The sequence below is a fragment of the Watersipora subatra genome, chromosome 7 (assembly GCF_963576615.1).
Source record: "Watersipora subatra chromosome 7, tzWatSuba1.1, whole genome shotgun sequence".
In the NCBI taxonomy this organism is placed as follows: Eukaryota; Metazoa; Bryozoa; class Gymnolaemata; order Cheilostomatida; family Watersiporidae; genus Watersipora; species Watersipora subatra.
In genome coordinates this window covers 49,154,669-49,171,051 of record NC_088714.1, presented here as the reverse complement: position 1 = coordinate 49,171,051, position 16,383 = coordinate 49,154,669, and the positions used below count along the sequence as shown (strand labels likewise).

General features: G+C 36.7%; 1 protein-coding gene across 1 annotated transcript in view; it reads left to right on the top strand.

Moving 5' to 3' along the window:
* LOC137400856 (uncharacterized) overlaps window positions 1–16,383 on the top strand; it is a 105,143-nt gene that overhangs the window by 51,495 nt on the left and 37,265 nt on the right. Inside the window, exon 2 of the mRNA XM_068087198.1 lies at window positions 132–794. Coding sequence (XP_067943299.1) covers window positions 132–794 — 663 coding nt within the window. The remainder of the gene's footprint in view (window positions 1–131; window positions 795–16,383) is intronic.

Genomic DNA, 16,383 nt, shown 5'->3' with positions numbered 1-16,383 from the left:
AAAGTTTAGCCTTCGCCTTTAACCTATGTGAACAAAACACATTTTTAGATATGTTACTGTGTGAGTTTGATACATCTTTTGTTCATAGCAATGACATATGTTACATTAAATACTAGTGTTGACTTTTATAGGTAAACACCCATTCCAGCAACCAAAGTTAGCTTCAGCCCCAACATCACTAACTTTCCTGTCTGAACACAGCACTAGTGATGAGTGTTACTCTGCTGCTTATAAAGGAAACGGTGTACTTTATTTAGGATGCGAAGATGGGATCAGAGTTCTGAATAAAAAATCTACAGAAATTATTAAGTCTTCAATCTCTTTTAGTGTTACATCTGTTCAGGTCTGTAATAACAGTCCTTATGTTTTGGGCTGGAATGGAGATGAGAAAACGGTTTACCAATGCCTGTCTGATGTGAGCCAGAGAGAGAAGTTGTTTTCTTTTAACTATTTAGGTAATACTGCTTCTTACATTTCTGTTAGCAAAGACTATATTGTTGCCTCTGAACCAGTTGAAGAGAAGTTAGTACTCTACAATTTCACCACCAGGAGTACAACACTTCTGACTCCTGACGTGCTACCAACGAATGTGTACTTTCTACCAGATGGACAGCTACTGGTAGTGAGCAAAAGGCAAGCTACTCTTATTAGATGTAAAATAGAGAATGACCAGCTGATCACCATCTGGACTTGTGGAGGACTGGAAGGAGCCCGTAGAATCACATCAGATGTTGATGGATTTATTTATGTCACTACTTATGAAAGAAAAGTCATCTACATCATCTCTCCTCAAGGTTAGCTTCTATAAAATATACAGATCCATATAATGTCTACATACTAGTACACATCATTATAGACCATGACTAGGTCTCTAACATGTATAACTTACTATAACTCTAAGGTGTCTTGCCTATGCAATATTATCATCAGCTGAGTATCTGTTTACAGGTGAGAGACTGAAGGAGATTAGGAATGATAATCTACCAGACTTCTGTGGACAAATAAGTATAAGAGGAAGAGATGAACTGGCAGTACCTACATGGGAAGACAAATCTGTGCGCCTGTTCAAGATTAACCATTGATAACTTAACACAATATTGGGAGGGTATAGTAGAACTATATTAGTATATTAATCAAAGGATATTAATATGAGTGATTATTCTAAAGTGTGAATCTTATGTTATTACTTAAACAAAAAGTGAGTTGATTATAAATGTATAGTCAACAGCAGCTGAGCAGCAACTACTTTCGCTAGCTTCAGTAAAGGGTGATTACTAATACATAACTATTACATAACATCTACATTGATCCATATTCTTAATATGACATCACCTTTACAGTATTGCATGGTCTGAAAGCCAGTGGTCATGCCGTGCTATTAAAACTTAGTAGAGTAAGCCATTAACGTGTATAAAAATGTATAACTCAATGCTCGCTAATTGCAATAAAACCAATATGATGATTGACCAGTAGTAGCCAAAACTACTGGCCTGAATAGATGTAAAAATAGCTAATCTATAACAAGCAAAGGGCCTCACAATGAAACACTACAAATGCATTTTTAAACCATCAAATGTCACAACATATGCTACACCTAAAATAGTGCATGATTTCTGTTCTACTAACTCCATCATGTCGTACAAAAATAATCAGTTAAACACAATCCAAATTAAAAATAGCTTTTTTTTGTTTTGTTTACAGTTTTCACACTTTCTTTTTTTTCATTTTTTTGATAATTGTTTTGGAAGCATTGATTCCTTATCCCAGTCTTATGGCCATAGTGACTCAATGGAATAGCACATTCACAAAAATAGTCATCCAGCACTGACCTGTTGGTAGAAGAAGACATGAGGAATACAAGAGAACTATCTTCTCTTCAATGCTCTTTACTTAAGGAAAGAACTGTTTTATACAGCAAATAAAATCTGAATAATTAGTCAGGGGGACTGTGGTTCAATATGATTATCCCGTGAGATCCGAATGATTAAAGCATGCCACCTATTTAGATACCTCCAGTTGGTCCCAAAGAGCAAGAAAAGTTTTGGTGGCAAATTCTGAGGGGTGTAAGAGGGCGGCCATCTTGGTTTTTCAAAATGGCCGCCATTTGAATACGATTTTTCACATATAACTCAGGTTGTGAACATGCTATGAGGCTAATAATAGTGGCAATGCCAATGTTTGCAACACCAAGGAGTCCAAAAAACATGGATTGACATTGCTAGGGTAAAAGGGAAGGCTGGCAGACATCTTGTTTTTCAAAATGGTCGCCATTTGAATACATTTTCATGTGTAACTCGAATTGTGAACATGTTATGAAGGCAATTTTGGTGGCAATACCAATTTTTACAACACCAAGCAGTCCAAAAAACATGGTATGACATTGCTAAGGTAAACAAGGCTAGCAGCCATCCTGTTTTTCAGAGGTGTCACCATCTATCATGCAATTGGTATATTTTCAAAAAACCTCCAAATAGGAGTTAATAGTGTAGTTTTTTTTTTTCAAAATAGCCGCCAATGGCATGAGCATGCGTTAACTGTGAAAATTATTCAACTTCTCTCGACGTAACTTATGCACCATACAGCCAAGTACTTTGATACCATAAACCTTTAAAATGCTGAACATTATGGGGTATTTAGACATAATTTCTGCTAAAGTGGAATGCTCAATGGCACCTGACACAACAGTTTCTTACAAGCATAATGCATTATAGTTCATTATCACTGTCTTCATCATCTGTTAAGGTCATACTTTCTGCATTCTCGCATTCGTCTGAATCAATGGAACACCCACAAAGTCCTGTACAGCTTAGTCCATTCTTTCTGCATTTGCACATGTTGTTGGCACAGTAGGACTGGTTACACTCACATTTTACTAAATGGATTATGGCATCTGGAGCAGGAGGGAAAGATGTCGTCACTGGCTTGAATTTGTTGTCAACTAAATCCCAGCCATAATGCTCAGGGCGTGGTAACTCTGGGTTTGGGATGATGTCATTGTACCGAATCATAGCCTGGTAGTGGGCTTGCATGATAGCTGGCAAAAGTGCAGCTTTAGTTGGAGGCAGACCCTCAGATCGCGCCTGCTTCTTCTTGAAAAGCCACCACCGTACATCTGCTAGATTGGTCAATTCTGTGTGGGGCAAATACAGCTGGCAAATAAATGATTCAATGGCATCAATGATTGCCTCAGATGGTCTTTCTGCAACACCAAGCTGTGCAAGTGCATCCACTTTGACATCATCCGAGTCAAGTTCTTTCAGGATTTTCCAAAATGTTCGCTTTCCCTTACCAGCAAATTGTCCAGTGACGTCTGCCCCTGACAGTGCATGAAAGCCAGGGAGACATGCAGCCTTCTTTTCACCCAAGGTATTGTAGATAGGGGCAAGGGGTATTACTCTACGCTTTTCTTTGACTCCTGTTAGCAAACATGTGTCTTTACAGAATTTTGGATAGCATCTGATGGCTAGAACGAGAACGTCTGTATCTGGCGAATGAACCCTGATTGATGTGGCACCATTTTCTGTAGCACTAACACAATGCAGAATTAGCTTAGTGTCTGCTTCTTCTTGTAAGCTTGAGAGACCTTCAACTTCTCTGTGCGTGGCTTTTGCTTGCTCACGCCAAGCAACTACAAGGCACTTGCCATTTGTTTCAGCATGTTGAAGTATCTTGTTGGCTAGATATGCAGTTAATTCATTTTTTGGTTTTCACATGGGCTAGCAGACTCTGCATGCTTGTCTTAGCAACTGATGTTGTGTCTGTGATGTGATATGGTATGGATTTGGTAGTCTTGGCACTGACTTGTCGCTTTTCACGTGTTGCTGTCTTCAGTGATTGACCAATATCATAATGATCAAACACAAGATGAACTACGTCATAGCTGCTGTATTTTTCCAAGTGACGTTCAATGAAATGAGTAGCTAAATCTTGGCATGTTTTTACCCATTCTGGTTTATCTAGTGATTGGACATCAGCCATTCCGCCGACGATTGCAACACATTTAGAAGCGGTATTGGCAGCAGGCCTGTCATCCATTTCATCAGGCATTGAATTGTCTCCTGGCAATCCTTCAAGGATGGACATCAAATCGCTCTTGGACGTGGTGTAAAACAGGGAACCATCCGCGGCAAACAAGGCCTTTGGCACAACTGAAAATTCATAGGTTCCAACTGCATCTTTAAGGTTGATATCTCTTGATTTCGAGACAATCAACAAGCGAGCAAAGAGTGCCCTGTCTTCTTTCAATTCTACAACCTGATCACCATTTCTCAGTTTCACTTTCATTCCAGCTAATGACCACATTTGCATTTTCTGCTTCTTCATTGGAGCCCACAGATTTACCTGTCCTGTTGTGATCCTCTCTTGAACAAATGGGGCGAATTGTTCTGCTCCAACCTGCGTGCTTCTGTTGATGTCTTCTTGTATTTTGTCAGACATAACTGCTTTTGCAACCAAGTTGATCACTTGATCACAGTCATCTGCAAACGGATTTGTGAAATTTTTGATGCTTTCCGTGAGGTCATCAAAATTCTGCTCTTGATGCTCAGCTTTTGCTTCTCGGCCTTGAATGGGGATATGCCGGCGATTGTCTCTGCTTCCTCTGCTATTCGAGCGAGTTCGGGTGCAACTAGGAAGAATTTTGTTTGGGCATATTCATTCAAGGTGATTCCAATGAGACCTCCAGACACTTTCATTGACCTGTTTACCTGTTCCAGTGCGTGATCCGGGCCAATCGCACAGAAGGGTACGGCATTCTTGTTGACCACCCAATTGCCATCCATGAACTCCCGCGTATATTTTAAGGTCTGACTGAGCTACCGACTTCATATCTGCTAGATGCAAAGGAATAAGACAGGCATAGTTTAGCTTATCAAGCGCAAAGTAATATTTCACAAAGGCTTCTGTTGCCTCAAGGTAAAGTATCCAGTTGCCAGTACGTACTGCCCTGATATAAACCATCATACCTAATACCATCTGCATGTATCTACGGAATGCTTGTGCTAGTGGTCTCTTGCAGAAATCATCATCAAAGTCACTCATCTCTTCCAAGATGCCCAGGGACTCAATTACTTGCACCATATTTGCATTTGCTCTCTGAATCTCTTTGGAATCATCATCTGCACATGCCTAGTTGAGGAGGCGCACCATTTCAGCGTATTTGTCAATCAGACCAGGTTTGTCTTTGAAGAATACCTCTACGTATAGTGTGAACAAAGCTTGAAGGGTTGTTAAATGTTACGTAATACCTCTTTTCACATGTCTGCCCTCAAGAATCTGCTTCACAGTGGCTGAACCATACAACTCTGCTTCAATCCAACATAAATCTAGGCCACTGTTGTCCATGTATGATCCGATAGTTCGGAGCTGTGCCATTACAGTATGAAGTTATCCAGGACGGAGAATTAAGTGACTGCAGTCATTCCGAGCCATTTGAAGCTGCTTAGCAGGTTTGTACAAACCCATTTCAAGTGTAACCACTGTTTTACGTTGTGGTCCAACGACTTTGGCAGAGATTCCCTGGGCTTGTTTCAGTATCGTAAGCAGTGTTGGCCATTCATGAGCTGGTGCAGCTATTATTGGTGGTGTATTCACACATGTGAGTGGCCTTGGCCTGCCTATGAGAGAGTTGTATGCTGCCCAAGTGAGAATTTGATCATTGGATTCTGAGTTAACTTGTTCAGCATGTTCAGCATCAGATTGCACTTCCTGTTCTGTAGATTGTCCTTGGTTTGAAAGAGTTTCTCCCAGCAGCCACGCCAGATCATGCTTGTTGCAACCGAATGGTTTCTGTTGGTTTAGAGCAAATGTGGGGTAAACTGGGCTCTTCGGTTTGGAAGATTTTGGCATCTGACATGGAAGAAGCTCAGAGCTAGTGGGAGGAATTTCTTTGATTGTCTTCATTTGGGCTTTCCCTGCAAGTTCTAGCGTTGGTATTATGTCATCTGAAAAACGCCTCTGATAAATTGCCATAACTGTGCCATAAAGAGTACGCTTTCCATTTGGTGTATCCTCTGCAAAATCAACATTATCTACTGCAAAGAATATTTGCCGACCAGGAACAACATTTGCAGGAATGTAGACCCCATTGAACTTAAAACCCCTGGAATGGCAATCACGTGACTTTTACGTTGATAATAATACGTAAACGTATGCGCCATATTGGAGAGCTAATCGAATGCTAGTTCCGTTTGTAAACAAACGGTGAAAAATGACAGAAATGTACATGTTGAATAGTTATTTTCCAGCTGGGTGTTAATGAAAGCTACTCCTACACAACGTTTAGAGTGCCCTGATAGAAGAAAACCTATTTATAACATATGGAGTAGGATATATCAAATGATAAGTAGATGTATAATAGGTTTTCGCGGACCATGTTACTCATACAAACTGTTGTATTACAAATGCATAAACCCAGCAAATGATATATTCAGGCAAATAACAACTGTTCCATTATATTAAAATTTATATTACATATGCATAAATGCATATGGAAAAACTTAACACATGAAGTATTTCGATAAAAACAACACATTGGTATGCTGCCAAAACAGAAACTGTTTTCAAGATTTAAGTGATAATAGCTTATGAATGTATGATATGTATAATACAGTATCTGTAAAAGATGGAATGAACTACTGCAACAACTAAACGGAAATTAAAAACCGTTGTAATAGAGAATAATCAAAATAATGCAAACAAGGAAATGCAGGAATTAGTGTAATCAGATGATTAAACTTATACATACACGTTACAGAAACTGTGTAAAAGGAGATTTGTATAGAAGTGGATATTGAGCAAAGGCGCATCAGTTTCTTAGAACTAAATTAGATTAGGAATAACAGCACAACAACAGCTGCAGATGAATATTACAGTGATTACATTGTTACTGGCCTTTAAAAAGTACTACTTTAGTATTGTATGCCACAAAGATGCACCTTGCAGTTTGAGTGCAGGATTTTAGCATAATGATGCTGTCGGAGATCATAAAACGACTAAATAAAGTTTTTCATCAATGACGCAGTGGTTGGATATGCCATCTGCCGTATCCACAAGGTGTTTCCCAAAGCATAACACATCACTAGACCTTACACTACTGATAAAATACACCACACAATGGAGTGGATCTGGCTTTGTATGAATACGAAAGTATTGATCTGCAACTAGCAGGATCCTGATGACATCGTCTGATGGACACACCAATCTTCCATTGTTTTGTAGCTTGAGTAGAGTATAGAGATGTCGGTACTGGATAGTTGACTTAGTGGTAACCAGCCACTGACGGCCAATGTCAGGACAGCCCTTAAGTTAGCTTTTGCACAATGTAGCCAGCTATATAGACCATACTGTTACCTATAACAGAAATTTGACATCTGAAATCATTGAGTTCCACAAACTGATCAACTTCTGGAGTAGCCTGTGTGATGAGAATCTCGTTTTGAGCAGTAACATTACCTGTCTTACTAGCATCTGATTCTGCACCACATTTGATGATAAGTTTGCGAGGGTAGCCTTAAACTGAGTAACAGTAGGATTATTATTCCAACCCCCTAAACAAAAGCATCAATTATAACAATTACATAAAATCAACAAAAATGAATGTCTTATTCACATAAACATAGTACCCTTAATAAACAACCATACAAGTAATAAAATAAATGAAAATAAAACAGCTCAAAATGCTACCATATCGCTATGTAAAATGAAAATGTAGCAATTTTCACTGGAAGTCATTCACACCCATCTTAGGCATAAAGCTTAATAGTTGACTTGCAACAAAATTCACATTACCGTTATTTGATATGAAAAGATACACCATGTCTTACCCTGTTGTGTTGTAGGCAGGGTTGTTAAAAATCGATGATTTTTTTTAAATCAAAAAAATTGATTTCTATTGTTTTATTTGATTTTTTTTTATTTAAATCGATTTTTTTGACTTTTTTTTTGTTCCAAAAAGATGTTTTGTGTTCTAAATTGCAAGTTATTGCTATCAATTTGGAATTTTTGATTTGCAGGAGTATTATGTAGTTTTATTACAACAACTAGGAAATGAAAAAAAACATTTACACAGTTAACATTTGATAAAAAGGACAGCATAACTTATGCGTTGGACATTAAATCCCAGAAACGAAGATGAAGAATCACAGAGAACAGATCACACAACTGCTAAGCTGCAGACATATTCATAGGCACTTGCTGTGGCAGCTGTCACTGTTTTGGGTGCTGTTTGAGGTTTCTAAATTTTTTTTAGATAATAGCTACTTTAAGTTGAGCAACCTTGCAGCACTGTGCTTGACAATATGGTTGTAAATTTAATCATTGAAAAGTATCATTCAACATTGAAAAATATTACTTTTAAATGGCTTCAGTCGAACGTTTTAACCTGCTGTTAAAACATGAATCATTGAAATGTTCGTTGTAGATAAGTGCTCAAGGATCAGGCTTAATCACTCTTCTGCGGTTGCGATACCATTGTAAATAACGAGAGTTCTCAGTTGCTTTGTTTGGAAATCTAAAAATTAAAATGAAACTGTAGTAGCTAGTTAGCAACAGTAGTAATAACAATAGTATTGTTACTCTTATCTCCTTACTGCTAGCTAGATCCAGGTACAACAATAAATAATATTATAAGCACGACAAACACTTCCTTCAAATATAAATATTTAGAAATAACCTAATGGGTTGTAGTTCCAAAATATTAATATAAAAAAAATTCAAAATTTAAATAATAAAAACCTTCGTTCTGAAGGAAGAACATTTCGCTTACTAGCTTATAAATTTATCTAATCACCGACAAAATACAGTCAAACTCGTACACTCAGTAGTGACACTGATCGACTTTCACTCACCCAGTGACTAGTGTAGTAGAGCTAACTAGTGGCAGTACTAACTAGTAGTAGCACAACTATTAGTAGTCAAAAAACTTGAGCAATAGTAACAGAACTAGTAGTAGAAGTGACTCACTTGTGAAATGTCATGCCTTTTCCTTTAAAAGTCCATTCTTGCGGTTTTTGCAGTTCATGGAATAGCAATAGCACTGTGCACCTACACCCTTATCTCTCATACATAAATTATTAGTAGCAATCTCAGTAGTCTGTTCCTTTGATTGAGCGGTGTATTCGTGACCTTCTATAGCTGTTAAATCTGAAATTAGATTTCTTTCTCACATTGAACACAATGAAATTAACTTGAACATTAACTGATAATGGCGTCGACCGGATTTCCGTACTCTCGAATGACCTCTTGCCATTCCAGGGGTTTTAAGTTCAATGGTAGACCCCATCATTGTCTTGCATTCTCTGAAGAGCAGCATTAGCTATTTGAGTTTCTAGCTTCTGGAGCCGCTCATAAGCCACTGAAACACCAAAACTATGTAGCAGGTTGATCACCTTTTTACCTCTTATTGCTTGTCGTATGGATACACCAATACCCAACTCAACTGGCATTTCATAGTAATGTCGTGCTCTATCAGATGTACGCTTTACTTGACGATCTGAGAGATGGAAAGATACTATACCCTGCGCAAGGCTCTTGGCATGTCTATTCACAACTGCTCTTTTCCCCTCGGGTATGTCAGTCTTGAGATTTGACTTGTGTCCCTGCAGAATCCATCGTAAGAATGTACACAACTCTGGTGGCACATTCTCGTCAGTTGTATCAGTCAGTGATCCACTGAAGTTCCACGGTTTTGCTTTTGTAACAGCTTTTCTCAGGATAATGGAAGCTTCAAAGAGTGTCTTCATGTCAGCTGCAATATTGGCCTTCTGTGATTCAGACACAATCTGTACTGCTACATCTCTGGTATCTTTCAAACTTACAAGGGCAGATTCATTCTTTCTCTTTGGTGTATGAAACTCTACACCGGGAATCTCATTTTCAATAAGATCTTTGACCTTTTTCCGGACACATTCTGGCTTCTTGACGTAATTCGCCTACCGAATATCCACATACGCTTGGTGTAGATTAGACATTGTGAGAATTTCGCCATCAAGTAGAGTCTCTTCCACCAGACTTATAAATTCAATGTCAGCTGCAATTTCATTTGCTACATTGTCTGTTGGTGTTTTAGATGATTTACAGCGGAGAACATTGATTACATGAGTGGTCCAACACTTGTTGTGATATCGAATATCAATAGCATGTGCATCTTTGGGGTTTATAGCAGTGCTGAGCTTCACACGGAAGTTGTCATTGTTACTCATTTCAATGGCTGAATGAAGATGCCATCCAGCAGCATCAGTCTGTACTTTAGATAGTGGATGGCGATAAGAACCTTCTTTCTCACAAAAGAAGCAGACATCACTGTCATATGGTTTCGACTGAGACCGTGTAAAATTGGTGGCAGCAGGCAAAGGAATTGGTGCAGAGTGAGATTGTTGTCTCTGTGCTAATAACTGTTCATATCGTATTTTTGCCCTTTTACGCCTTGATGAATGACAAGTGTCCTGTTGGCAGCTTCTATGCCAAGTTGCACCTTGTGAGGCTATGGATTCTACAGAAGCGTCACCTACTCTCCTGTTGATTTTAGGAAAATTTCCATCGCCGTAGGTTGCCAGCTCTCTGATGCATTCCAAAACTTTGCCATGGGTAGAAGGTTTCTCAACTAGGCGTTCCGATGTGTCTTTTTGGCATATGAAGCAGAGGTGAAAATCAGTATCTTGCCTCGGCACTTTTGCAGAAGGGGGTTCGAAGTTAGCCATGTTATACTGTGGTAGACCAATCAGTTCTGAAAAATAAAACAATATATGCAGTCATTATCATTACCACCACCATCATCATCATAATCATCATAATCATCATCATTTTTTTAAAGAATCAATTCTCTCATTTATCATGATTACTATTTTAGAAATGACATAATTTGTCCCGTACTTGAGTTAAAGGCAAAAAACATATTCAAATGACGGCCATTTTGAAAAACCAAGATGGCCGCCTCTTACACCCCTCAGAATTTGCCACCAAAACTTTTCTTGCTCTTTGGGACCTACAGAAGGTATCTAAATAGGTGGCATGCTTTAATCCTTCGGATCTCACGGGATAATCATATTGAACCACAGTCTCCCTGACTAAATAGGTCATTTCTCTCAAAATATTCATTTGTATCATACGTATTTGTACATTTGACATTTTATTTGTGCATTTGTATCATATTTATTGTTACGCAAGTCTATATTTTTAAGAAATGCATAAAAGTCTGACCGCAAAAAATCATAACTTCAAATATATAGAACTCAGGTTGTAAAGTCTTCCAAGCTGACTGGAGGAAAAAATCTCAGTCTAGAAAAATTAGTAAAGACTACATTGCTGTCTCTGAACCAGTTAAACATAAGTTTTTACTCTACAAATTCTGCACCAAGAGTTCAACATCTCTGACTCCCGCCATGTCACCAATTAATATGCACTTTCTACCAGATGGACAGCTACTAGTAGTGAGGAAAAGCCAAGCGACTCTTATTAGATGTAAAATATAAAATGACCAGCTGATCACCATTTGGACTTGTGGAGGACTGGAGGAAGCCTATAGTTCTACCTCTGATTTTGATGGATTGATTTATGTCACTACTTATAAAATAAAAGTCATCTACATCTTCTCTCCTCAAGGTTAGCTTCTTACAGAATATACAGAATACGTAAAATGTCTACATACTAGTACATATAATTGGTAGATTATGATTAGGTCTCTTATATGTATAACTTACCATAACTTTAAGGTGTTTAGCTTTTATCATGTTCTTATCAGCTGAGTATCTGTTTACAGGTGAGAGACTGAAGGAGATTAATAATGATAATCTACTAGACTCAACAGGGCAAATAAGTATTAGAATAAAAGATGAGCTGGTAGTACCTACATGGAAAGACAACTCGGTGCGCTTGTTTAAGATCAACCATTGATAACTCAGCACAATGTTGGGATGCTATAACAGAACTATATTATTATATTGATCAAATGATTTTAATATGATGTATTATTAACAAGTGTGAATGTTATGTTATTATTCAAATAAAGAGTAAGTTGATTATAAATGTATAGTCAACAGCAGCTAAGCAGCAACAACCTTGACTAGTTTCAGTAAAGAGTGGTTACTATTACATAACTATTACATAACATGTACCTTGGTTAATACTTTTAATATGACATATTCTGTACCATGGTGCATAGTCTGAAAGCCAGTAGGTATCCTAGACTGATCAAAAATTTGTAGATAAAACCAAAATGATGTATAATTGAAGGTTCACAAATTACAATAAAAGCTATACAACGATTGGCTACCACTAACTACAACTATTGATTTAATTAGATGTGAAAACAGCTAGTGTATAACAAAGCAAATGGTATCATAATGAAACGCTACAAATACATGCTAAACCTTCAAGTGTCACAACCTATGTTCCACCTAAAATAGTCCATTATTTCTGATCTACTAATTCCATCATGACATACAGAGATACTCAGTTAAACACGACCAAAAACTGTGACAGTTTTTACATATAGTTTACTTGCAGTTTTTAATTTTTCCAAGTTCATATTTTAGTCAAGTTATTTTGGAAGCACTGATTCCTTAACCCACTCCTTGGGGCCATAGTGAATACAGTTGGATAATGCATTCACAACAATCTTCAACCAACCAAGACCTTGCAGTAAAACAAGACATGGCTGGTTCACTAGCTGTAGATAGACTTTGGTAACTTCAAGGAAACTGAGTAATATGTACACTGTAATCCATGGTTTGATTGCTAGTAAGAATGCTTTGTAATGCAACTGGTTATTTGGTATTCAAATACTACAGGCCCCTACCAAGTACTCAACCTCTATCCATTTTGACGTAATGGCTGCTCGGTGTTGCTATAGGTGAGAAAATTTTTGCACTCAGCCAAATTTCATATTAAATTTTAAGCAAGGCTTTTATTCATATCCTATTTGATCCAAAAAGTTTGAGGTATTTGTAATTATATTTTCCTTATACGAAGGCTTGCAAATATAGGTTTACCCTTCAGCGATAATATCGTCAAACTATGAACTGTTACTTTAACTATCTGCACGCTCGATAGAATCAGCTTCAGCTCTCTTCCAACTGATATACCTAGACATGTGCTTGACCATGAAACTCTTGGCAGGTACTTCTACACATATTTTCATAATGACATAAAGAAACACTCAACTCAACACAACATAAAACTGAGACAGTGTTTGCTTATACTTTACTTGCAGCTCACACACTTTCTTTTTTATCCATTTTGGCCAAACCGTTTTTGAAGTACTGATTCCTTAACCCATCTCTTGTGACCATAGTAACTACAGTGGAATACTGCATTCACAAAAAACCTTCAACTAACTCTGACAAAATAATGCAAATTCCAAATGACTTGAAAAATTTATGTGAAGCTTTTACTACATAAAAAAATTCCATACAGCGTAAAGTGTCAAGTGCACTTGTGGAAGATAAAACGACGAGATTGTAGCGTTATATCTATTATATATAAGATAAAAGTTATAGTTTATCTTAAGCTTGACCCCCCAAAGATGCAGATAGATGATGAACATATAGAACCGCTTTTTATTGTAAAAAGATTTTGTTGCTTCGCCCTATTGTAGACATACAAAATTTTGTTATTAAATTTACTTGGTGGAATAAACTTTGCTGTTTAGAAAAAATAAACAAATTTTTGTTGTAATTGAACATTGAAAATGTGCAGTCTGATCAACTTGTTGTAAAATTCCTGCAATCACGGTCTATAAAACCATTGAGATTGATCATAAAAAAAAGATGTCAATGCAAACCAATAATCCTACAGTTACGATGCAGCTCACAATTTAAAATAGTCACTTCAAGTTTTTTTTGTATTAGCAAAAGGTGAGTTTGGAAGATCTTAGAACCATTTAAGCAATGTACATTTGTTTTCCTGTTCTTTTAACGTAAATTCCCTATAACGTAAACGTTCCTGAAACGGTTGTTTATGTTTTACGAGCGCCTACTTTATGGCGGATTCACTTGCTGTAGGAAGACTTTGGTAACTTCTATAAAGCTGAGTAATATCCACACTGTAATGCATGGTTGGATTGTTAGTGAGGATACATTGGGATGCAACTGGTTTATGGGCATTCAAATATTACTTACTCTTACAAACTACTCTACCTCTATCTTTTTCAATGTAGTGGCTGCTTGGTGTTTGTGTGGGTCAGAGATTTCTGCCACTGAAGCAGTTTTAATAATTGATTTTGATCAAGGCTTCTATTCCTATTCTAGTTGATTCAGAAAAGTATGAGTATTTTGTAATTGTTTTCTCTTTAATGTTCTTTACTTGAGGAACGAAATGTTTCATATACTATTTTATATAGCAAGTAGATCTTCAGAAATAGGTTACCTCATTCAAAAAATTTATTTTTATAGGCTGCAAGCCAGAAAGTTGCTAAATGAAAATGAATGATACCACTTGCAAGCGATTCATTTCCAGATAATCCCAGTAATGGTCTCAATTGGACGAACATCGATACTGTTGCTAACATCTTTCTGAAAACGTTACAAAATGACATGGCAGTTCTGTTTAACATTGTAATTGCCAAAATTATGTTGCAGATACACACTAGTGTCAAAGAGCTGAGAGGTATGATGGTTCTTTGTTTTAAACAAATGGTATCAGTGGTGAAGTGAGTGGTAAATGGTTGGGTAAATCATGACATGAAATAAAAAAATATAGTAAAGCAAATGGGGATAAATTGTCCAAGCTCTATTTTACAACTGCTAATCATATTAAAAAATGTAGAACCTGGCTTATGATACTGTTTCAAAAATTGTATTTGTCTGTAAGAGAAGCAAAACAGTTGTTTTTTTGCAATGTGAACCCGCTGCTTCTTCATTGTCCCATATTAATTAATAACCCTAAGGGGGACAACTCTCGTTCAATATTTTCTTGCGATATGTACAAGCTCGTCACACTTTGTTTTAAATTCTAATATCCATAGAATTCAACTATGAGATGTTGGTCAAATCAACAATGACTAGTAGCGAAATAAAACTTTGCTTAACTTGCAAATGAAACGAGTTTAGACTCTATTTCATCTGAATATTTATCTGAATATTTGTTACAATCGCCTTATTATCATTTTGTATTTAGTAAGTTTCTAAATGCGGCATCAGGTTTATGATGTCGTTTCAAAAATGGTATTTGTTCGCAAGAAAAACGAAACTTTCTTTCACAATGTATTAAAACAAGCTGCCTCTTTATTGCGTCGTATCCACTAATATCTACAGAAGCGGAGAAAAACTCGCTTTCATTATTTTCAGAGTTGCGTACAAATTCATCATAGCATTTTTGTTAAAAATCTCATTTTAGTGTAAATCACCAAGAAGATTTCAGTGAACTCCAAAATTGCTACTCACAAATAAAATCATGCTGAACTTACACAGCCAAACAATTTAAATGTGATCTGACCTTATATGTATATTTATTATAATATCCTCAATAACACTATGTATTTTGGTAAGTTCCTTAGAATTGTATGTTTAACTCAGAATTTAGTTTTTTAGGTTCAATTGATGAAATTTTTGTCATGACGTTCATGTCTGGTTTATGGGGGAGTAAGGTGAGGATAATCGGAAATAACTAAAAGAGTCTTGCGTTACGGCTCCCCTGTTGCACAATTTATTCACCTCACGGTGTCACACACAATGTTTTTCCTCTATGCATTCCAACACTTTTACGCCTTATGACATCAACAAAAAACTTTCCAAAATTCAAATTCAGTAGTCAGTGTGCTGATTTGGTTTGAATAACAGTGATGTAAATATGCTATTTGTGTAAACCTCTCTTACAACACCTGAAAAAAATACGATGCTCTCTCTCAGTCCAGCGTTAATCATTGTATGTTATAGTAAAAGTGAATTCGAAAACAGATAACTTGAATTTTAGTTCAATAAAATACATACTAAAACTTAGCTTTAATTATGCTTTCAGTAAGCTAAAATCCTTTAAGTTAAATTCAGCTTTTAAGTAATACTTCTGCCTTGAAGGTACAGACACCCTATGGCCCGTACTGCTGATAGTACATTGTAATAGTACATTTTCTTGCGGGTCATAGCCACTAAGAACACTGAATTTACTGTAGGAAATCATAGCTACTAAGATTAACATATTGCTTTGATACTAATTTTAAATATGTCCAGAATGTATAAAAGCTTTTGATAATTTTTACCAAGGTCTGTTTGGATTAGATGATTGTTGTAGGTTTCTATACTACTCTACAGAGAATTTTTTGCTTTACGATGCCAACACTAAAACAAATTAAAATCATTTAGTGGTATACCAAATAATTTTTCATTGTAATCATAGCAAACCTAACTTTTTCGCCATTACTTGCTAATTATGTCACATTTAAATTTAAACACT